This window comes from Apostichopus japonicus, chromosome 2 (genome assembly GCF_037975245.1).
Source record: "Apostichopus japonicus isolate 1M-3 chromosome 2, ASM3797524v1, whole genome shotgun sequence".
Classification (NCBI taxonomy): domain Eukaryota; kingdom Metazoa; phylum Echinodermata; class Holothuroidea; order Aspidochirotida; family Stichopodidae; genus Apostichopus; species Apostichopus japonicus.
Window position 1 is genome coordinate 515,819 of NC_092562.1, and position 19,157 is coordinate 534,975.

At 41.8% G+C, this 19,157-nt stretch overlaps 1 protein-coding gene across 2 annotated transcripts in view; it reads left to right on the plus strand.

The window, feature by feature from the left end:
• Positions 1-644: 644 nt before the first annotated feature.
• The window catches only part of LOC139973205 (putative ferric-chelate reductase 1), a 50,292-nt gene continuing 31,779 nt past the window's right edge, over positions 645-19,157 (plus strand). Inside the window, exons 1-2 of one of the 2 annotated variants that reach the window (XM_071979722.1) lie at positions 645-823; positions 3,076-3,209. In XM_071979722.1, coding sequence (XP_071835823.1) covers positions 3,120-3,209 — 90 coding nt within the window. In that variant the 5' untranslated portion in view covers positions 645-823; positions 3,076-3,119. The remainder of the gene's footprint in view (positions 824-3,075; positions 3,210-19,157) is intronic. The other variant, XM_071979731.1, reaches the window with a different exon arrangement.

Genomic DNA, 19,157 nt, shown 5'->3' on the forward strand with positions numbered 1-19,157 from the left:
ATATACGGAGCAAAATAACTTTATGATAGCCTTTGTACTGCGTTCAGAAATTGTCATTTTATTCATGAACTCAGCTAAACGTTTAAATTACTATGTATAAGCGATAGTTATGATACTATTAGATACGTGAAAAAAAATGCATTCAATATTCATATGTACACATGCATGTATTTACAGAATAAAGGAGTTGGAAAAAAAAAAAAAAAAAAAAGTTTTCCCAATAGTGTTGTTTCATGCAGCATGTGTTGGATGAAGTTTTAGCCACCGCCAAATATGATTTGGATAAATAATCTCACGCATTATTTTCTATTTATAGCCACACAAAAAGACTATGCCACCAAATATCTGGGGGGTATTAGATACTATATCCCCCTACCCCCACCTAAAATATTGGGGGGACATGTCCCCCCGTCCCCCCATGATCGCCGCCCATGCCTGCCATAACTAATTCCCAGTGTTACCCCAGACAACGTCAGCGCCACCACACATCGGTAAAACCTCTGCTCCTGTTTTCAACGTACAGTTTACCAGTAAGACGTCAAAAATATACTAATAGAGGTCAGTATTTATCTTTGTAAGTTTTCGAATCTTCCGATCAAGGGAGTCACACGGTTCTGCATGCTATGTAGTATGGATCAGTGAAGGACATAGTAAAGTCGTCAGGCGGTTCAAATGAGTTTATACAGCCATGTAACAACATGCAGAACCGATACACTGGGCAGTAGCGGCACACACGGGCATATGTAAACATATGTTATTACTTTATGTATCTTTCGCCGTGGTTTTACAAAAAAACAGTTGTAATGAATTGATGAGCCGACAGGTAATTTAGTGTAACTTTGATCGTTGCTTCATTAATAACTTAGTTAATTAGACTTAGCTAACTCGTCGTAAGCAACATTGGCAAGTTAGGCCTAGGCCTAGCCTACACTGCAGTAACTGTAGCCAAGCTTGTCCTAACGTTCTTAGGCGGGGGCTAAAGTTAAGGTACGGTACACCTGGGCTAAGGCAATGTAAGATAACAGCCAGATGCCTAGGTGTTAGTGTTGATTTGACGACGAGGTAAAATGTGTCGTGGAAGATATGACAGCGTGCTTTATCTTTAAACTTTTGTAGTCTAATGTTAGGATAAGAAACTGCTACAGAGTAGGCCTATACCATTACCTGTCACCTAGCCTATTTGGTTCCGACGTCTCTATGTTCCGGCGTCGCTATGTTCCGGCGTCGCTATGTTCCGGCGTCGCTATGTTCCGGCGTCGCTATGTTGCCGCGTGGCTATTTTGCGACGTGGCTATGTTGCGACGTGGCTATGTTCCGACGTGGCTATGTTCGGACGTCTCTCTGTTCCGAAAAATAGAAAAAATCTGGAGCAATTGTTTTTTATGAAAAAATTTGTTTGTAGCAAGAAAAGTAGTTTGTGACCCCAATATTTTTGTGACAAAATTTATTTGGGGACTTCATTTTTTTGGACCAACATTTTTTCGGACCAAATATTTTGAGACCAAAGTTTCTGTCCACAAAATTTGGAGTAGAAACAAATTTCGGGTCACAAGCAATTTTTGGTCACAAGCACTTTTTGGGTCAGAACAAATTTTGGGTCACGTTTTTTTTGGGGGGTGGGTGGGTGGGTGGAATTTTGGTCCAAAAAAATGTTGATCACCAAAATATTGGGGTCTGAAAATTTGTTTTCTTGGTACAAACGATTTTGACCTTATTTATTTTGTCGGTACATAGAGACGTCGGAACATAGAGACGTCGGAACATGTAACCCCTATTTGAGCTCTGCAGTGCTCTGCAGAACTTGTTTCATATCACCATAGTAACAAACTAGCCTAACCACTTTCATATCAGATTCAGAACAGAATGTGCAACTTGTTTCCTTCAAGTTTTGTGAATATGAACAATTACTTCTAAGGCCTACCTTTAAGTTTAAGGCTACAGGCCCTACTATTGTACTAAAGGACCCTTTACTCCCTGTTTCATCTTTTGTCAACTAGCCCAGTAGAAATTCATATACAAATATTAAAATTTTGTTGGTAAAGTACCAAGCAGATGTTAAACATGCCTTTCACTTTCTTCAGGAGCTGTGCAAAATGTTGTAGGTTCACAACTATAATATATTGTTTTTAGAGAAGTGCATGATTTTTCTGCTCAAAAATTGTTATGTAGTTTGTTACATGTACATTAGTACCAGGGCAGAGAGTGCATTGAATATGATCTGTTAATACTTTAATAACTATAACAAATTTGTGGAATTTTAGTGAACTTAGTCCAATTTAAATTTAGCAACAACTTTTCCTTATTTTTGAGTAGTTGGACTTAAGCCTATTTCAGACCTGTTGACTTCATTCTCTTAGTGTTAAGAAAAACAAATTTCAAATGTCTTTACATCAAGAGTTAGGCAATAGCTCCACATACTTTACATTGTAGAGATAGCTAATTAGCGGCTGCACTGGGCCTGTTATGTATGAGCAGTATGTGTGTCAGTTTATACCACGTGGATATAATACTGTATTCAGTTCATTACTTCTATCAGTGGTATTGTTCTCATGCATACTGTAGGTTATGTTAATAGCTAGACCAGTGGTCTATAGTTGGTGTGGTACATGCTACATTCCTCCTATCAATGGTATAAATTGTTCTAATGCATTTGTGTTATGTAAATAGCTAGACAAGCAGTCTAATTATGGTCAGTCTGAATAAAGAAGTAAGGCAGAGCCTCGCAGACCCTCAGAGTGTGCACATGTATTTTCTTATTTCTGTGTTTTGTGTTCCAAGTCTGTCCGTTGTCAAGCCCTCTGACTCTACAACATCAGTGAAAAGTCAGTTAATGTTGCAGAAATTGTACCAAGAGAAAAAGGCCTACACATAGTTGTCATATGTAGAAACTCAAAACTTGTAATATATACAGAAGCTTTTAAAGCACCAGTTCTAACAAGAGATGGATTTGAAAGCATTTCAAAATTTTGAACTGTTTCATGGATTGTATTCACCTTCATGTGAAAATAATGATACATACATTTATCCAAGAGTGCGTTGCAAAGGTAGAAACTTTTGTTTTTTTCTCTCTCGTAGCATTGAAATTACCCACTCTATGCAGACCAGAGACCTTGACAAAGATGAAGAAAACCTGGTCTTCCCTTCTTTTTGTTTCCTTTATCCTCTCTCTGATGATACTTCCTCTGAATGTGTCAGGTCACGCAGGTCATGTAAGTATCAAAATAATATCATTGAGTTACCTCCGAAATCTGTTTTCAACTGCACTATTCCCTCACCTGCCCCTTGTCTCCCCTGCCCTTTTCCTTCACTTCCCTGCCCTCCCCCTCCCTGTCCTTTCCCATCCCAGCCCTTTCCCCCTGCCCCTTTCCTCCCATACCTTTTCCCTCCTCTCTCTGTCCCAATGCATTATTTTAACCTTGTCCTCCCATATGTATATCGTATACAATTACTGGGTGTTTTTGACTCAATTATTCATGTACATAATGAAAGTGGTTGTTCTGGTTGGACACCTTCAAAGATTGTTGTGGGTGTTAGGATGCCATCAGGAATACAAAGTTAGAAATGTGTTCCAGCTCTACCAAGAGATCTACAGTATCTGTGGTCACCTTTAACAACCATTTACTTGAGCACTGTGGGTGTTGGTCAGAACCAGTCTCAGTACTTGCCTTTAGTGTGTGCTGTGTCTCCAAGTTCTAACTACAATGTAAAGTACTAATATTCATCTTTGTTCTTTCAAAGTCATAATTTGTAATTTGCATTTTTATTTTTATGGAGGAGGATTCAATAATTTTTTTGTCGTGGTTCAGTATCCTTGTATGTTGGTGTTCTTTCTTTCCAAGCATTTAAGGTATGGTGTTACAGTAACTTCCAGTCACGAAGTCTGTAAGGGTCCACAGTACCCGTAATGTAAATTAGTACCAAGTGAGAGTCAAATTACAGTGCTTCACATACAAAATGTACACCACATACATGTACAGTATTATAATTGTGCTTAACATTGAACCTATGGAGTAGGTATCGCACAAAATAAAAAAACAGTTGTACCATAATAAACTCTTATAAATATCACAAAATGGATGTCAACTTGGCTAACTAAAAGTTTTGTTGCTAGGATACTTTCTGAAGAAATTCGTAATTTACATGTTAGTAGGGAAATAGGAATTTTTAAAATATATTTGACATTTTGTGCATTATTTTAGCATTAAAAAAAGAGTTCATAACTTCATATTAACAGGATTTTACTGTCACATTTTGTGGAAATTGACCTCAATTAATCTTCATCTTTATCTAGACTAGATTGAAAAACACACTTCTAGTATGTGAAGTTGTGAACATGTGAAAATCTGTAGTGCATTCCTTGCAAATTGTGGGTTCAAACTACACACACAACATGACTTAAATGGTTACCACAGTCAGCATATATCCAGTATGTACACTATGCTTAGCCTTAGAAGTCTGTCAATTCTTTGTAAATATATAGATACTACACTGCATTACCATGCCATTAATTAGTTTACAGTACAGCACAGGTCACAGCCTGTCAATACAAAAAAACTTCCACAAACAAACTATACACTACACATAACATGAAATATGTAACAGATCAACATTGGTTATGCAATTGATCTTCTAGAAATAAATCACATGTGCATTTTGGTGTTTATACACTAGTGAAAATCAATGAACTGTCAAGCGAACCTTCAAAATGAGTACATAGTGTATGCGCGTTCAAAGATCTGGTAAATATAGTATGTTTAGTTTTGATGTGAGTTCTTACTGTGACATTATTCGACATCTGTGCAGGTTGTTCAAGTACTTTACAGTACCTATTCGACTAACAGTTTTGGTAGTACTTTACTGTGTACATACAGTGTATGTTAAATGAAGTGTTTAATGTAATTTGTAATGTGTCAGTTCCAAGGAAGGCTGTCAATTGTTATAAAAGCTATGGGACTGTACATAACTTCTGTGTATGTATGTCCTGTTTATATCTATATATATATTTGTTCACTTCCTGTTGCAAAAGGCAATAGGCAGATGTAGAGCAAATAATATAATATAGTATACATCTATACTGTAATTTACAGCATGCTGTAAATTACAGTATATTAGGTATTCTTTATTATATATATATTTATAGACCATATCAACATGTCGATTTATTTATGCCTCTAGATCTTACAGCTGTGAGATACAGCACTTGTACATTTGGATCCTTTCTTGAGTGGAACACAACGAAGATAAACGACAGAAAATTGATTGACTTTGAACAGAGATTGGCACAAAGTATTCACTGTACACTATACATGAAGAGAAACAATCAGTTTATAGAGAAACAATGATAGCTACAGTAGGAAAAAATGATGGACATATTCTCTGCGGGTTGATCTCAGATCTTGTTAAATCTCATGTGACCTTGTCGGTATCTCTGTGGAGACCTTTTACGTAAACATCTGATCAACCATAAATTAAGCTGTAACATGTTGGGAAATCTTTTATATAAAATTAAAGTAACTTCTCTACTCCAAGACCTGTACATAGTTAGTTACACAAGTGACACACAACAAGAAGGTTTCACTGTATTTACTTCGTTCCCCACTTACCTGTCTCCCCACAACCTATGCACCGCATTCTACCGTGTCTAGAATGCCCTGGTAATCTTTTAACACTGTACACCCTCATTGGCCCTAATGGCCTTCCTTCATTTTTCTACCCACAAAGTGTCTCAATGTGTTTTTCGGAGTTAGAAAAATTTTCGCGAAATTCGCCCGGATTACCTTGGATTTATACTCTAGAAGTTTCCTATCAGGACTTCTGCACTTCCAAGGATCTTTTCCAGCCTGATAAGTATCCTTTTCTTGTAGGGAAGGGTGTTTTTGGGGGCTGTTTTTAGTGTACACTCTCGCCCATGCGTTCGTTTTTTCTTACGTAACGTTTTTAGGGTAACAGGTAGTAGCTCTGCGAGACTACTTCGTTCGTTGCCTATACCGCCTTGTTTACGCGGATAGGCATATATTTTCGTAGGTACATGTTTCAGCTTTTCTTACTTTAAAAGATAATATGTTTTGCTTGTTTCATGTACCTTCGTTACTTCTTACGCTTTTGTGTGGGTTTTCCCCTTGTAGCGTAATTTGTAGCGTTGCCTATACCGCCTTGTTTACGCGGATAGGCATGTTTTCCGTATGTACATGTGTTTCAGCTTTTCTTACTTAGCATAAGATGTTTTGCTTTCATGTACTTCGTTATTTTTTACGCTTTCAGTGTGGGTTTTCACTTTTGTAGCGTAGTTGTAGCCACGTTCCGATATCTCCTAACTAGTCGAGATAGTCGGCTCGTTTCGTTGTTTTTCATGTTAAGACGGGAGTATCCTTGATTTCATATATTGTTGTATATTTTCATGTTTCCTCCAGTTGTTGCTACGTGCGCGCCCTGAGTCTCATGACTTGGGGTGTACCTCGTAGCCTTGTTCCCCCCTCCGCTGGTTCGCGGTTAGGGGGTTCTCTCCCTTATATACATGTTTCGTCCTTTTACAAGTTTTCGATGCATATATGTTTAGTAACGTTGCTTCCATATGTCGGAAGTGTTTCTCCTTGTAACGTATCTTGTAAGCCGCGAACTCCTATCCAATACTAGGCGGTTCGATTACGTTGTTGTTGTTCTTGTTTGAACCTTCATATATTTGTTCATATTTTCATGTTCTCCATGGGTTTCGCTACTCGTGCACCTCCTAAGTGTCGGGAGTTTTCACTTGGGGCGTATCTCGTAGCCTTGTTCCTCCCTTCCCGCTCTGTACGCGGATAGAGGGGTTCTCTCCCTTGTATACATGCTTCGTCCTTTTCCTTCATGTATTCTAGTTACGTGTTCGCTTCTAAGTGTGGGAAGTTTTTCACTATTGTAGCGTACCTTGTAAGCCGCGAGCCTCTAGCGGGGCGCGTTGTTTTTGTCACGTAACTTTACTCTCTGTTAGCATACTCCCACCCTACTTCCTCCTTATAGTCGTTCCGTTTGATACGTTAGACTATTTGCCGTTAGTCTCTCCTTAACGTGGGTTTCTCAGACATGTCTCGAAGCCACCTTAAATGTGTGAGCTGTTCCGAGACCTCTGTCTAGTCTGTTTTGTTTTCACACCAGACAGTGGCAGCACATCGACACCTGGCTAGCAGGCCGGGACAGGTTAGATCTATCACCGAACCCACAGTTCCCCTGGAGGGAATCGGAGGAGAGACAGGAGATGAAGAGGAAGTGAGAGAGTTGGTGGGAGTTGAGATGGAGAGAGGCCAGGAGAGGGCCGGAGAAGAGAGAGAGAGAGAGAGATGGAGATTTGCCACCCAAGGTGCCGGCGTTGTCCGGATGTACCACCAAGGGCTAGGGCAAGGGCAAGGCTCAAGGCCAACCAAAAGCCCATGTGAGAGAGAGAGAGATGCAGATTTTGCCACCCAAGGTGCCGGCGTTGTCCGGATGTACCACCAAGGGCAAGGGCAAGGCTCAAGGCCAACCAAAAGCCCATGACAAAGACGGCCAGAGCGGACAGTCCGTCCGGGTCGCAGAGAGCGGCACCCGTTGTGGTGCGCGCAAAGAGAGGGGCTCCGGAGAGCCAGGGTCCGGCGAGACCTCAGAAGGAGCCCGGAACAGACGTTCCCCTCCGACCCAAGGAAGGCTAGGCTCAAGGCCAATAAAAAGCCCTTTAGAAGTTCCGACCGGAACGGACGGAATGTCCGGGTCGAGGAGAGTGGTACCCGGCGTGGTACGCACACAGAGATAGGCTCCGGGAGCCCGAGTCCGGCGAGAGAGGCCGGAGGAGAGAGAGAGAGGAGAAAGATATTGCCCCCCAAGGTCCCGGCACCGTCCGGATTCTATGACCAAGGGGGAAGGCAAGGGCAAGGCTCAAGGCCAATAAATAGCCCATTTGAAATTCCGACCGGAATGGACAGAATGTCCGGGTCGAGAGGAGTGGTACCCGGCTAGGTACGCACACAGAGATGGGCTCCGGGGGCCCGGGTCCGACGAGACCACGGGTCCAGCGAGACCTCACAGGGAGTGCGGAACCGAGGTTCCACTCCGGATCCCAGGAGTCGGTCCCGGAGCCGGGAACCGATGAGATCAACAACTGCTGGGCCCCCAGAACGGGGTGGTAAGGGCAGACGCCCAATCCGAAAGGAAAGCCGGCTGGAGCGAGGTTCCCACGGCAAACGGAGATATACTTATCCCCAGTCTCAAAGTTAATCCCGCCTCCAAGAGGGGGAAGAGTCTCTTTCATCAGGGGAGTGTTGCCCCCCGGAACTAGCAGCTTGAGCTGCGACGACAGGTTCGAATCAATTGCGGAAAGACACTGCAATCGCTACACCATTTATCATTACACATCCCGAATGTGTGTTTAATGAGTACCAGCAGAAACCAGGACATGACATAGATTTCCTGTGCATTCATGGGTCATATTCTCCTCGCTAATTATATTTCTCTCTCGTTATAATTCATCGCCATATGTCTAGGTTTGAAACCTTGCTTATGTTTTGTTGTTTAAAACGCTGGTGGAACCCCCTCCAGAGCATGTTAAAAGGCGCAAACTGAAGCGATTCTAGTACAGTCTCGTTACTTAGTACCTTGGCAACCTGCCAAGAAGAGAACGTTCTCGAAGCTTGGCAAAGTGCCAGGAAAACGAAGCCTTCCAAGAGTCTTGGCAAACTGCCAAGACAATATTCCCGCGCTGTGTATTTGTTATGAGAGGAGGGGGGCCAAGCAGTCACCTGGATTGACACGTGTAAGCTCAACGTTTGCTGCAACGAGCTGTCGACTACGTGAGCGATCCCATGGAATAAACCTCTCTCTCTATTTTTTGGGTGAATTTCCAAGACAAACGCGTTAGTAGTAAGTTGGAAAAGGGGTAGATAAAACCCCAACAAAGGTACAAGCGCTAACGCGCTCCGAGCATACAGTATGCGCTTCGTGAATAATGTTCGATGTTCCGACATTTTAAGCACAGTTGCATTTCGTAGCAGCTGATAGCCTAGTCGTGGCTATGCGCTAGGTGGTTTCAATAGGAAGTTGGATACTTCTACTGTACTACACTACGAAATTGACACGTCTCGACATGGAGAGATTTGAGGAGTAACGGGTACGTTATCATAACATTTATTACGTGTTTATTACGTTAAATGTGGTGTGGTAAAAACGTCGACATAACGTTTCTATGAGATATTAATGTTATATTAATGTCTTAACGTAAATCGTTTTGAAATATGAGTCTGAAAACGTTTTCGGTGACATACCTCTTACACCACTAATAACGTTACCATAACAAAACACTAGGCCTACATGCTTAGTAACGCTTTAGTGTTTGCTGAGTAACTCCCCGGGCTCCGTTAAGCAGCCAGGGATTTATGAGGTGGATTTTCTACAAACCCACCCTCTCACCATCTTCACAGCCCCTGTTGGGAGTTTGTTTCTGATGAGTAGGTCTATCGCTCAGTTAGCTCAGGGTTAAAGCCTTTCAGTCATAAGGTCCCTGGTTCAGGCCACCCCAAGAGTAATGTATGTTGTCCAGCTACAGAGTTGTTGAATTTCATAATCATGGACGTTAAATTTGTATGTAAGAGACTGACTTCAGTCAGCTTGCAGCTTGGTTAAGCCAGTGAGGCTTCTTCTCAAGTTCCTACTTGCAGGATGATCCTAAATACGTTCTTAAATACATACATTTAATTGTAGGAGTCACATAAACAGTAGCATTGTAGCTTTGTTTAAGATTCTGCTGAAGCAAACTATCCATTCAGTACTCAGTCTCATTTTTTGTAGCAGGGTAGCATTGTTTAAGATTCTGTACTCACTCAGCAGAGTGAGATTCTTTACCTTCAGTACTCATTTTTGGAGAGTACTGTGGTCAAGTGGTGAAGGCAGTGGACTGGTGATCTAAGGCTTGCAGGTTTGAGTCCTGGCCGGATCATTCAGTTGTTTCCTTGGGCAAGGCACTTTTTCGTCAGTGCAGCTTCCCATCCAGGAGATACTTGTCTCTATGCTTGACAGGTTTTCGTTGACCGGGGTAATATTGTTAGGCGCCTCAGGCATCATTATCTTTCAATAGGTCTACGCCTTTTCTTTCCCCAATATTATGATTAATATTTTTTAGCATGGAAAGAACCTCCATTAAACCTCCCTACAGGGTACAGCTTAGCATCATCAGGACATTCCTTTTCTTCAGAGTCTTCTGATTGCAACGGGTTGATAACTGAAAGAGTCATCAACGGTACTGTGGTACTGAATCAGTACTGCGAGTGCGGCTGTCATACAAGCGCTAACAAGGTCACCAAGCAGGCCGCTGTCCTTGACTTCTTTAGCAGCAGATACACAGGATTGGGCTCTCTGGAGCCCTCCGGCGCCCAGGTACGGGGCTTTTGACTACCATCCTCTCAGACAACACGACGGTGGTAACATACTGTAGCTACGTCAACAGACATGGTGGCACCAGGTCAGGGAGATATTGCCGTCTGGCAAGGGAGACCCTCACCACAGCTACAGAATCTGGCATGGCCCTACAAGTCTCTCAGATAGCCAGAAAGGAGAATGTGATGGCCGATGCTCTGCCCAGGGGACAGCTCCACCCTGACGAGTGGACCCTTTCGCAACGAACATGAAGTAGGTTTTTCCACATGTTCAGCAGACCTCTGATAGACCTGATTGCGACACAGGGCAACAATGGGCTGCTCATCTTGGTTCAGGCGGCCCACCCGCAGGCCTTCCACATAACGCCAGGTCCCTGTCGCGAAACGGACCGGAAGCTTACATCTTCCCCCTCTTGGCATGGTCAGCCATCATAGTGGCCCCGCTGACCCCGGTTCGGGCAAAAGTTATCCAGCTCCTAGCGGACGAGCCAGCGATCCTGCCGGACAAACCACAGTCGGTTGCCCCATAGACGGGGCGCTGGCTCACCCAGACAGCAAGGGCCTACAATTAGGTGCCTGGAAATTGTCTGGTGTTTCCTTAGACAGAAAGGACTTTGGCCGCCAGAGTGAGAACAACCTTGGTACTTACGTTTTCTGCCTACGGAGATTCGGAGTATGCCGAACGAGACAGACTCTGCCTACCATGGCCTTTCTAACCTTGATCGCTGACTCCTTACCCACACTGTTCCAAGAAGGGAGGCAGGGTGTAGACGATCAAAGACTTTCGTTCGGCTGTTGCCGCCTTCCATCAGGGGCTTCCCCTACGGCTCCACGCCAGGCAGCAACGGCTCGCCTTGACTAAGGTGCCTTCAGTCCTACGGTTTGTGGGGTGCTGATAGCTCTCGACCCCTCCTTCTTCGCTAGAACCAGGTTTGGGCTCTCCTACCGGGAGACATCATCATCCCAGAGATCAAGACCTTCTCTTTGATCCCCGAGGACAGACTACAGTATGGTTTCCCATTAGGGCACTGAAGTGGTACCTCAACAGAACACAAGATCTCTTGGGTACTTCGACATCTCTGTTCTTCCTCCTTCGAGTGCCCCACTCAGCAGCCTGGGAGGATACCTTGTCCCGCTGTTTGGTGGAAGCCATCCGCCCTCTGGCTACAGGTCCAGGCAGATCCATGGCTCACAACAGCAGGGGTTTCACTGCTTCTACAGCCCTGTTCGCAGGTTTTCCAATAGTGGACATCTGCAAGACGACGGCGTGGAAGACTCCAATCACTTCGTCGCCTGCTACTTATCGGACATATCACAGGCCGATTTGGCTTTGGTCGCTCGATGATACGAGCTCCGGGGGTCCCACCCCTCGGGCCTCCCACCATCGGACAGTGCCACTCGGTGCATAGGTTGTGGGGAGACAGGTAAGTGGGGAACGAAGTAAATATTATAAAACTTACTGGTTTATATATTTACGAGTGACCCACTTACCTGTCTCCATTTCCCGCCACCCTCCCCCGAGGGAGGTGGGACGCAGCCGGACGGGGGAGTGGTCGTTCGACCTGACTCATGACTCCTCGCGTTTCGTCGATAGACATCGCCACCCCCTGGGTCGCCTGCGGCTTCTTGTCTATCGGTGGGTGTTGTTTCCTTAGTTTGGTTTACCAGGTTACTCTTTACCATCTAAGGTAGTATGGGCCTCGTCCCCTTGTTCAATTAGGCCTCTGTAAGTGTAGGGGGAGGCACGCCTACGGGGTGACGGAGGGCGGACCCCCACCCCGACTGTTCAGGGTGGGCTCCGCCTGGAGGCGTCAGCAGTCTTTGTTAGCGTTAGATTTTTCCTTCTCGGCGAGCTCGGCGGGTGGCAGGGTTTACCCGCCACCCTCCCCGAGGTCGCGTCAGGGGCCACTTTGTTGGAAAGTGGTCTCAAAATGAAGGAAGGCCATTAGGGCCAATGAGGGTGTACAGTGTTAAAAGATTACCAGGGCATTCTAGACACGGTAGAATGCGGTGCATAGGTTGTGGGGAGACAGGTAAGTGGGTCACTCGTAAATATATAAACCAGTAAGTTTTATAATACTCAATTCACAAAGTTAACATCACATGTTCAATACATCACTCCACTTTCCTTCTGGTTATTGGCAGGAGGACGGGGGGGGGGGGGGGTGTGAGACTGTGAGAGAGTTGGAGAGTTGGGATGCACACTTGGAAGTACAGTAGTGGTATGTAGTTAGTAGAAATGGGGATAGTGTGATGATGTTGATGGTGCGAGTGGCAGCTTCATGAGTGGGAGGTTAATTTAACCCAGTCCTACCCTCATACTGTTCACACATGGGTCAGTACCCACTAGTAGATAAACCAATATATTTTATCATCTTTTTTGGGGTTTTTCGTTTTGTTTGTTTTTTTGTGCTCTGTTATCTAATTTACAGTAGCTAGTTTTCCTTCTTGGGGACAACGTCTAGAATTTTTGTACAGTTTATCAAAGAAGGCATTAATGCAGTCACTACCTCAGACCAGCTTGGCAAACCCTTACAAATTACGTGTTTTGAATATTTTCCAAGAAGATTATGACGGAAGTTGTGACCTAGCGATTGACTGTCAGAGAATTAAAAAGTTGAGAACGTACATAGCTAAACACATTAAGATCTATTGATGTACTCTTGTCAATTGTATTGATTAATTATAAGTTTACTTAGGCCTTCTGTCACAGTGCTATATTGCTGTAAAAGCTTCCTGTTTGGCAAACCACCTAGAGCTCCAAATTGTTTTCCTCATTCTTTCCAACAAGAAGTGGTACAAAGTTCAAGCAGGGATCTGCTGTACTTAACCGCTCCCTGCGTTTCAAGTGCTTTAATATAATAATAAAACCAGTAAGTTTTGGGGATTTATATTGTTTGCGTGCACATCGACAAGTTTACAACACCAACCTTCATACTGATGTGATGAAGTAGGTGAAGTGTGGTCGTATTAATTAATTTTGACGGTTAATGTTTAATTTGTCAAAGTCTACTCACATGTGTACAGTAAACTATGCTGGTGCCATCCTTTATCAACCCGTCAACCTTTCTTCAGTGCTGTAAATTTTCCACCATGGAATCGATCGAGTTTGGCTAGATCATTTACAGTTTGGGTGCAAACTTGTAAGATTACAGCCTGCAACCTGGGAAAGAAGCACAGTAAATGTCCTCTTTCTTTTAGAATGCAAAGAGGTTGGCAAATAAATTGATTTATATCATTCATGAAGTATTGTACATGTATGCTAAGGATTCCACAAATTTGTACTCCAGTGGGTGGCACTTTCTATAGCTACAGTACCTCCGGGGTAACTTCAAACATACAAACTTGTCTTGTAAACATACAGTACACAGTTTATATAGCATACATGTATACATTCCATGCAGTAATAGATAAGGTATATACAGGCTAATACAGCTCGAGCATGGAAGTATTACCATACTGCACTTTCAATGCTGAGAGCTTGTGTAGAATGCACTAGAAAGGACTGCTCTCTCCATGTTGCAACATACTGCACTGTATGGTACATTTATTGGAAAGTCCCTCTGTGTAGCCTACATGTGCCAATATGTTAGATTTGAAAGGAAGAGGTGGGAGTTGGCTTACGGAAGGAAGTGAGTTTAGAGGTGGGAGTATTTTAATGTCTAAAATTTTACTTCATAGTGATAGTAATAATGTTTATATCTCTTTACGTAAAAGATCTCTCAAATCACTTTACGTGGGACGAGAGTCAAATCTTTCAAATATAGAGTTAACTTTGCATGTTGTAATGTTATACTCGTAAACTTCTTTTGTAATAAATAATTAGTAATGTCTGAGTTTACATAATTGTTTAAGAGTCTGTCAGTGAAGTGTATCCATAGGGTGGGTGTATGCTTGTGAGAGAGGGGGAGGGGGGGGGGTTGGAAAGCAAAGCTATTTTTGTTAACTAGATGATACGTTAGTGTGGTTAACAGAACTTACAATAACTTGGTTAGTGGATTATATATAATTGTTGTTAACCTGTGTATGTGACTCATTTTTTTCCCGTTAAACTCCTATGTACTGTTATGTTAAGTCCCAGTGGGGAAATTCCCTGCCAATGTTTTGGTTATATAGTGGTGCATTGAATCTTTCAACCTTAATCCTGGAAGAAGAAAAAATGTCCTCATATCCCTACTTTTACATAGTTGAGGGAATTTCCCCTCCCAATACTATGGTGCTATATGGTCAAACAAAAATTCTATGTCCTACAAAATGTATTTTCATTTGCAAAGCTTTTGAAATTTATTCCTAATTTCAACAATCACAGGACTTGATATAATTTTGGAAAACTTAAAGGCCCACTGTATAAAGGACAGTAGTTTATGTTTGAAAGGACAGTTAGACAGTAGAACCTTTATCAATCCTGCAATGGTCTTGAAGCATGTCATCTCTAGACTTTGCATAGTAAATACTATACAAAGCAAACATGTATCGGTCTTCTTAGTCCTGAGTCTGTAGTGGTGGGGTCATGTATTCACTACACAATTACTGTACATACAGTATTAGTAAACTACTTCAGGGGATAATTTACCCGGTATCGCATCGCAAAATAGTTACAGTACGTAACATATCTAGATACATAGACGTTATACATAGGACAATACACTGTAGGAGGTTGCACTGTAGGACGTTACACTGTAGTGTGTGCACTGTAGGACACTGTACTGTACACTTCCAGCCCTGGATAAATTATCCGGTCTCCCATCACAAAATACTACAGTACGACCGGTACCTATTGATACAAATAGAGCAAATTGCTATACATATATACAAGTGCACTGATGTATAGCAGTTTTTGTACACACAGGAACCATAGAATTGTATTCAGAGAGACAAAACTCAGAGCCTTCAAATCTGTTAGATACAAATTAAAAATTTGAACAGTAAATTGTTCTCTGTACATACAGCACTGTTTTAATACAACACAATCTTTAATACAACTCAATGTACAGAATATAGAAGAACTGCACAGTTCAACATTACACGTTTCTTTGCTTCTTCAGTTATGTTTATTATGTATTGCTAAAGCATCAACTAAAGCATGCCATGTATTCAATACATGTACTGTATGCATAATCACAGTACTTAAGGTTAAGGGATTTACTGTAGTACCTGAATATAGTTAAAGTGTACAGTATGAGACTACAGTACAGTGTATAAATACAGTAACTGTCAGGCATGTACAGTATCACCTGCTTCCAGTATTCTATTCTTGGAAAGACTACAGGTTCATTTCAGTCCCAGGGCATTTCCTGTGCCATTAATCTTCCAGTATGAACAGTGCAGTACTGATACCAGGATTTTACAAGTTGCGCAACAGAAGCGTATAATGGTAGGCCTATAATGTGCGCGAAAAGAAAATCAGATGATGAAACATTTAACTCATGCACAACAACAAAATTAATGTCAAATTCTGAAGTGAGTAGTTTTTTGCACACTACTGTACAGTAAACAACTCCCTTACTAAACATGTGTGAAAATGTTATAGGCTATGCATATATGATGTGTATGACTAAAATCAACCTAATGTGAAACGAGTGCCTGGACAGAAATTGCAAGCATAAAAATACTGCACTTTTGTAAAGATTTATTCGATCCCCTTCGATGATGTAGAAAATATTAGCCACATATTTTGACGACACCAGAAGCTTCTAATAGGCCTAGCACTTGCTCACAACTGTTACCAACCTCATATTAAAGTTGAAAAAAATTCCCCCTTTTTTCCCAACCACAGTATACAGTATGTACAGAAGTATATAGAAGGCCTATATTATATATTCCTTTTTGGTAGTTGTATAGATATGTAAATCTAAGTTAAACACAATTGAACACTAAATTTCATACTGGTCTCTGTCTGTTGTCTGACTTTAAATATAATGTATTGGAAGGTAGGATTATTGAAGTACTGGTATGTCAGGGCAGTGATACTAATACTATGCGTGTACGTACAAGGCACTGATGACTACAGAATGTGTCAGTATGGACTTCTTTCTTTTCCCAGCAATGTACAGTGTAGCAGCAGAATAAAGCAATGTACCAGTGCCTCCCCCCCCCCCCCCCCCCTTTACAGTATGTCCTTTTGATTCAATTTTGTTACGGATGCTTTTCGGCCTGTTGATGAATAATAAATTACATAATAACGAATGAAATTAATCATTTTAAGTACAAATAAAGCTAATTGATGACGTCGTTTGTCACCTGTGACTCTCGTCACGATTGCTGTACGTAGATGTGAACCACACATAGCACTAGTGCATTAACAGGGATGTAAGTCTTCCGTATTTTTACGGAAATCCGTTTTTTTTTTTAATTCCAATAAGTCTTCCGTATTTTTACGGAAATCGGTTTTTTTTTTTCATTTCAATTAAGTTCCACAAAATTGTTCGAATATCAAAGACACAACGCAGCAAAAATGCCTGGCCCGTTGCAGCAAGCTAACTTCAATTTTCACTCATCGATAACTCAAAATACCATTTCCAGTTTCGCATCATCGCATTGCACTGTACAACATTGTGCCATGTGAATATCGTTGCGTACGTGCGAACTTCAAATCGCTATAGCTCATTTCTGTCGTTGAAAAACCTTGCCTAATTCATGTTGATTGGACTGCTAATTAATATCTTCGTAACTGCTGGTGCTCGTCATAAGTTTTGGAATTAACGCTTGTGATATTTGTGAGCAGCGGAAATCGGTACTAATTTAGAATCCGTACCATCCGATATCCGACAGGCTAAAAGAGGGCGCTCTTTTTGATGGGGTGAGCGTTTTTAAATGGGGCTTGGATATTTTTGGGGGACTAAAAGAGTTTGGCGGTTTTCATGAACATAGTAAACTCGCTTCAGCGCTTATATCCCTTCATTTACCCATTTCACATTCCCCATACCTTCAACCGTATTTCTCTCTATTCTTTCTGTCTTCCTCAATCGTTTTCTCGGATGAGACCTACATATCTATGAAGAGAAGAGAAGAGAGGAGAAAACATGATTAATAACATGAGTAACACAGCAGTAATCGAACCCAGGATGTTAGGATGCGAATTAATAATAGCGCATACTCCTAACCGATCAGGCTGTGAGCCGGATGAAGATTTGGCGTTTGGAAGAAAAATAGAAACCTTAACTTTTCCTTTATTACCATATTTGAATATTCATTACCATATAACAAAAGTAAAATAATGAATATGCAAGATGTTTAAAGACACACCTTAGTGTTAAATGTGTAGCCAAGTTCCTAACTAATAAAATGGGTTAAGTTCCATGCCCTCTTGGAATCCAAGTTATAGTCGTTCAATAGCAAATACAACCAAGCCAATGAGATATGACAGACTCCACGAAGGAGAAGCTGACGACTTTAGCTTGGTAAATGTCCAAGGGAGTGTTTATGAAAGGCTACATGTAATAACAATTTGTCTTCACTACGTTCTTATTATCTTAATTCCAGCGAGATAATGTCACCCTAGATAGTTATTTCTGTTAATCCATAGCCAGCTTACTATTTCTCTCCCACATTCATGTCAACACTCCGTATCTCCACCTCCCGTTCTTCTATCTCCTAACACTATTCCCTACTTCATACCCCTAACCCTATTCCCTACTTCCTAACCCTATTTCCTAACCCTATTTCCTAACCCTATTCCCTACTTCCTAACCCTATTTCCTAACCCTATTTCCTAACCCTATTTCCTAACCCTAACCCTATTTCCTAACCCTATTTCCTAACCCTATTTCCTAACCCTAACCCTATTTCCTAACCCTATTTCCTAACCCTATTTCCTAACCCTAACCCTATTTCCTAACCCTATTTCCTAACCCTAACCCTATTTCCAAACCATATTTCCTAACCATATTTCCTAACCCTCTTCACGTACATCGATGGATTTAACCCTATACCGCTTTAACTCATTCAAGCGAATCATTCACGCGACGCACCTATTCACCGACTGTTATTCTATTGAACCAAGCCGGTGCGATTATACAGTTGTTCTTCGGCCGATTCGAAGTCAGCTTGCACATTCATATGGTACGGATTCTAAAGTCAGGCCCGGAAATCTACGGGATACGCATATGAAAGTCGATATTTGTGATCGCATTCGAATGTGAGACTGTTTTTTATTCCGTAGTTCGCTGCGACGTATTCGTAACTTTGAGCTAGCCTAACATAACGATAGTGTGTAAGTAGTAAGAACTAGGAGTAGGATGTGTTAGCGCTAATACTTCTAAGCTAGCCTAACATACAGTAACGATAGTGTGTAAGTAGTCAGAGCTAGGAGTAGGATGTGTTAGGACGGCATTCACCTGGGGTCTCCGAATATTTTTCCGGTTTTTTTTTTTGGCTGCACTTACATCCCTGCATTAAGAAACCAGCGGTAATATGCGAAACCCAACTGTGTGGATATGCCTGTGCAAAATAAATATGTAAATAAATTTACAAGTTATGTTTAGCTAGGCATTCTGTACTCAGTCTGCACATACAGCATGGTCAAGTTTTTATAGCTTTTTGTGCAGTAGTCTGTGAATTTTCCCTTTCATTAGATAAATTGGCAAGAATTTTACAAAATTAAGGCTGGTTCTAAAATTTGTGTACTGTACCTAATATCAAAATGCCTGCATTAAAAGCCATCACATTATTAAATTGATATTAGTACTTAAAAGTCTTAAAGGCATTGAAGACTCGCTCCAAACCCATGCCACCCTCTGAAAAACGTTAACTTTCCATTGTTTGCGAACGTGAAGTTTTTTTCTT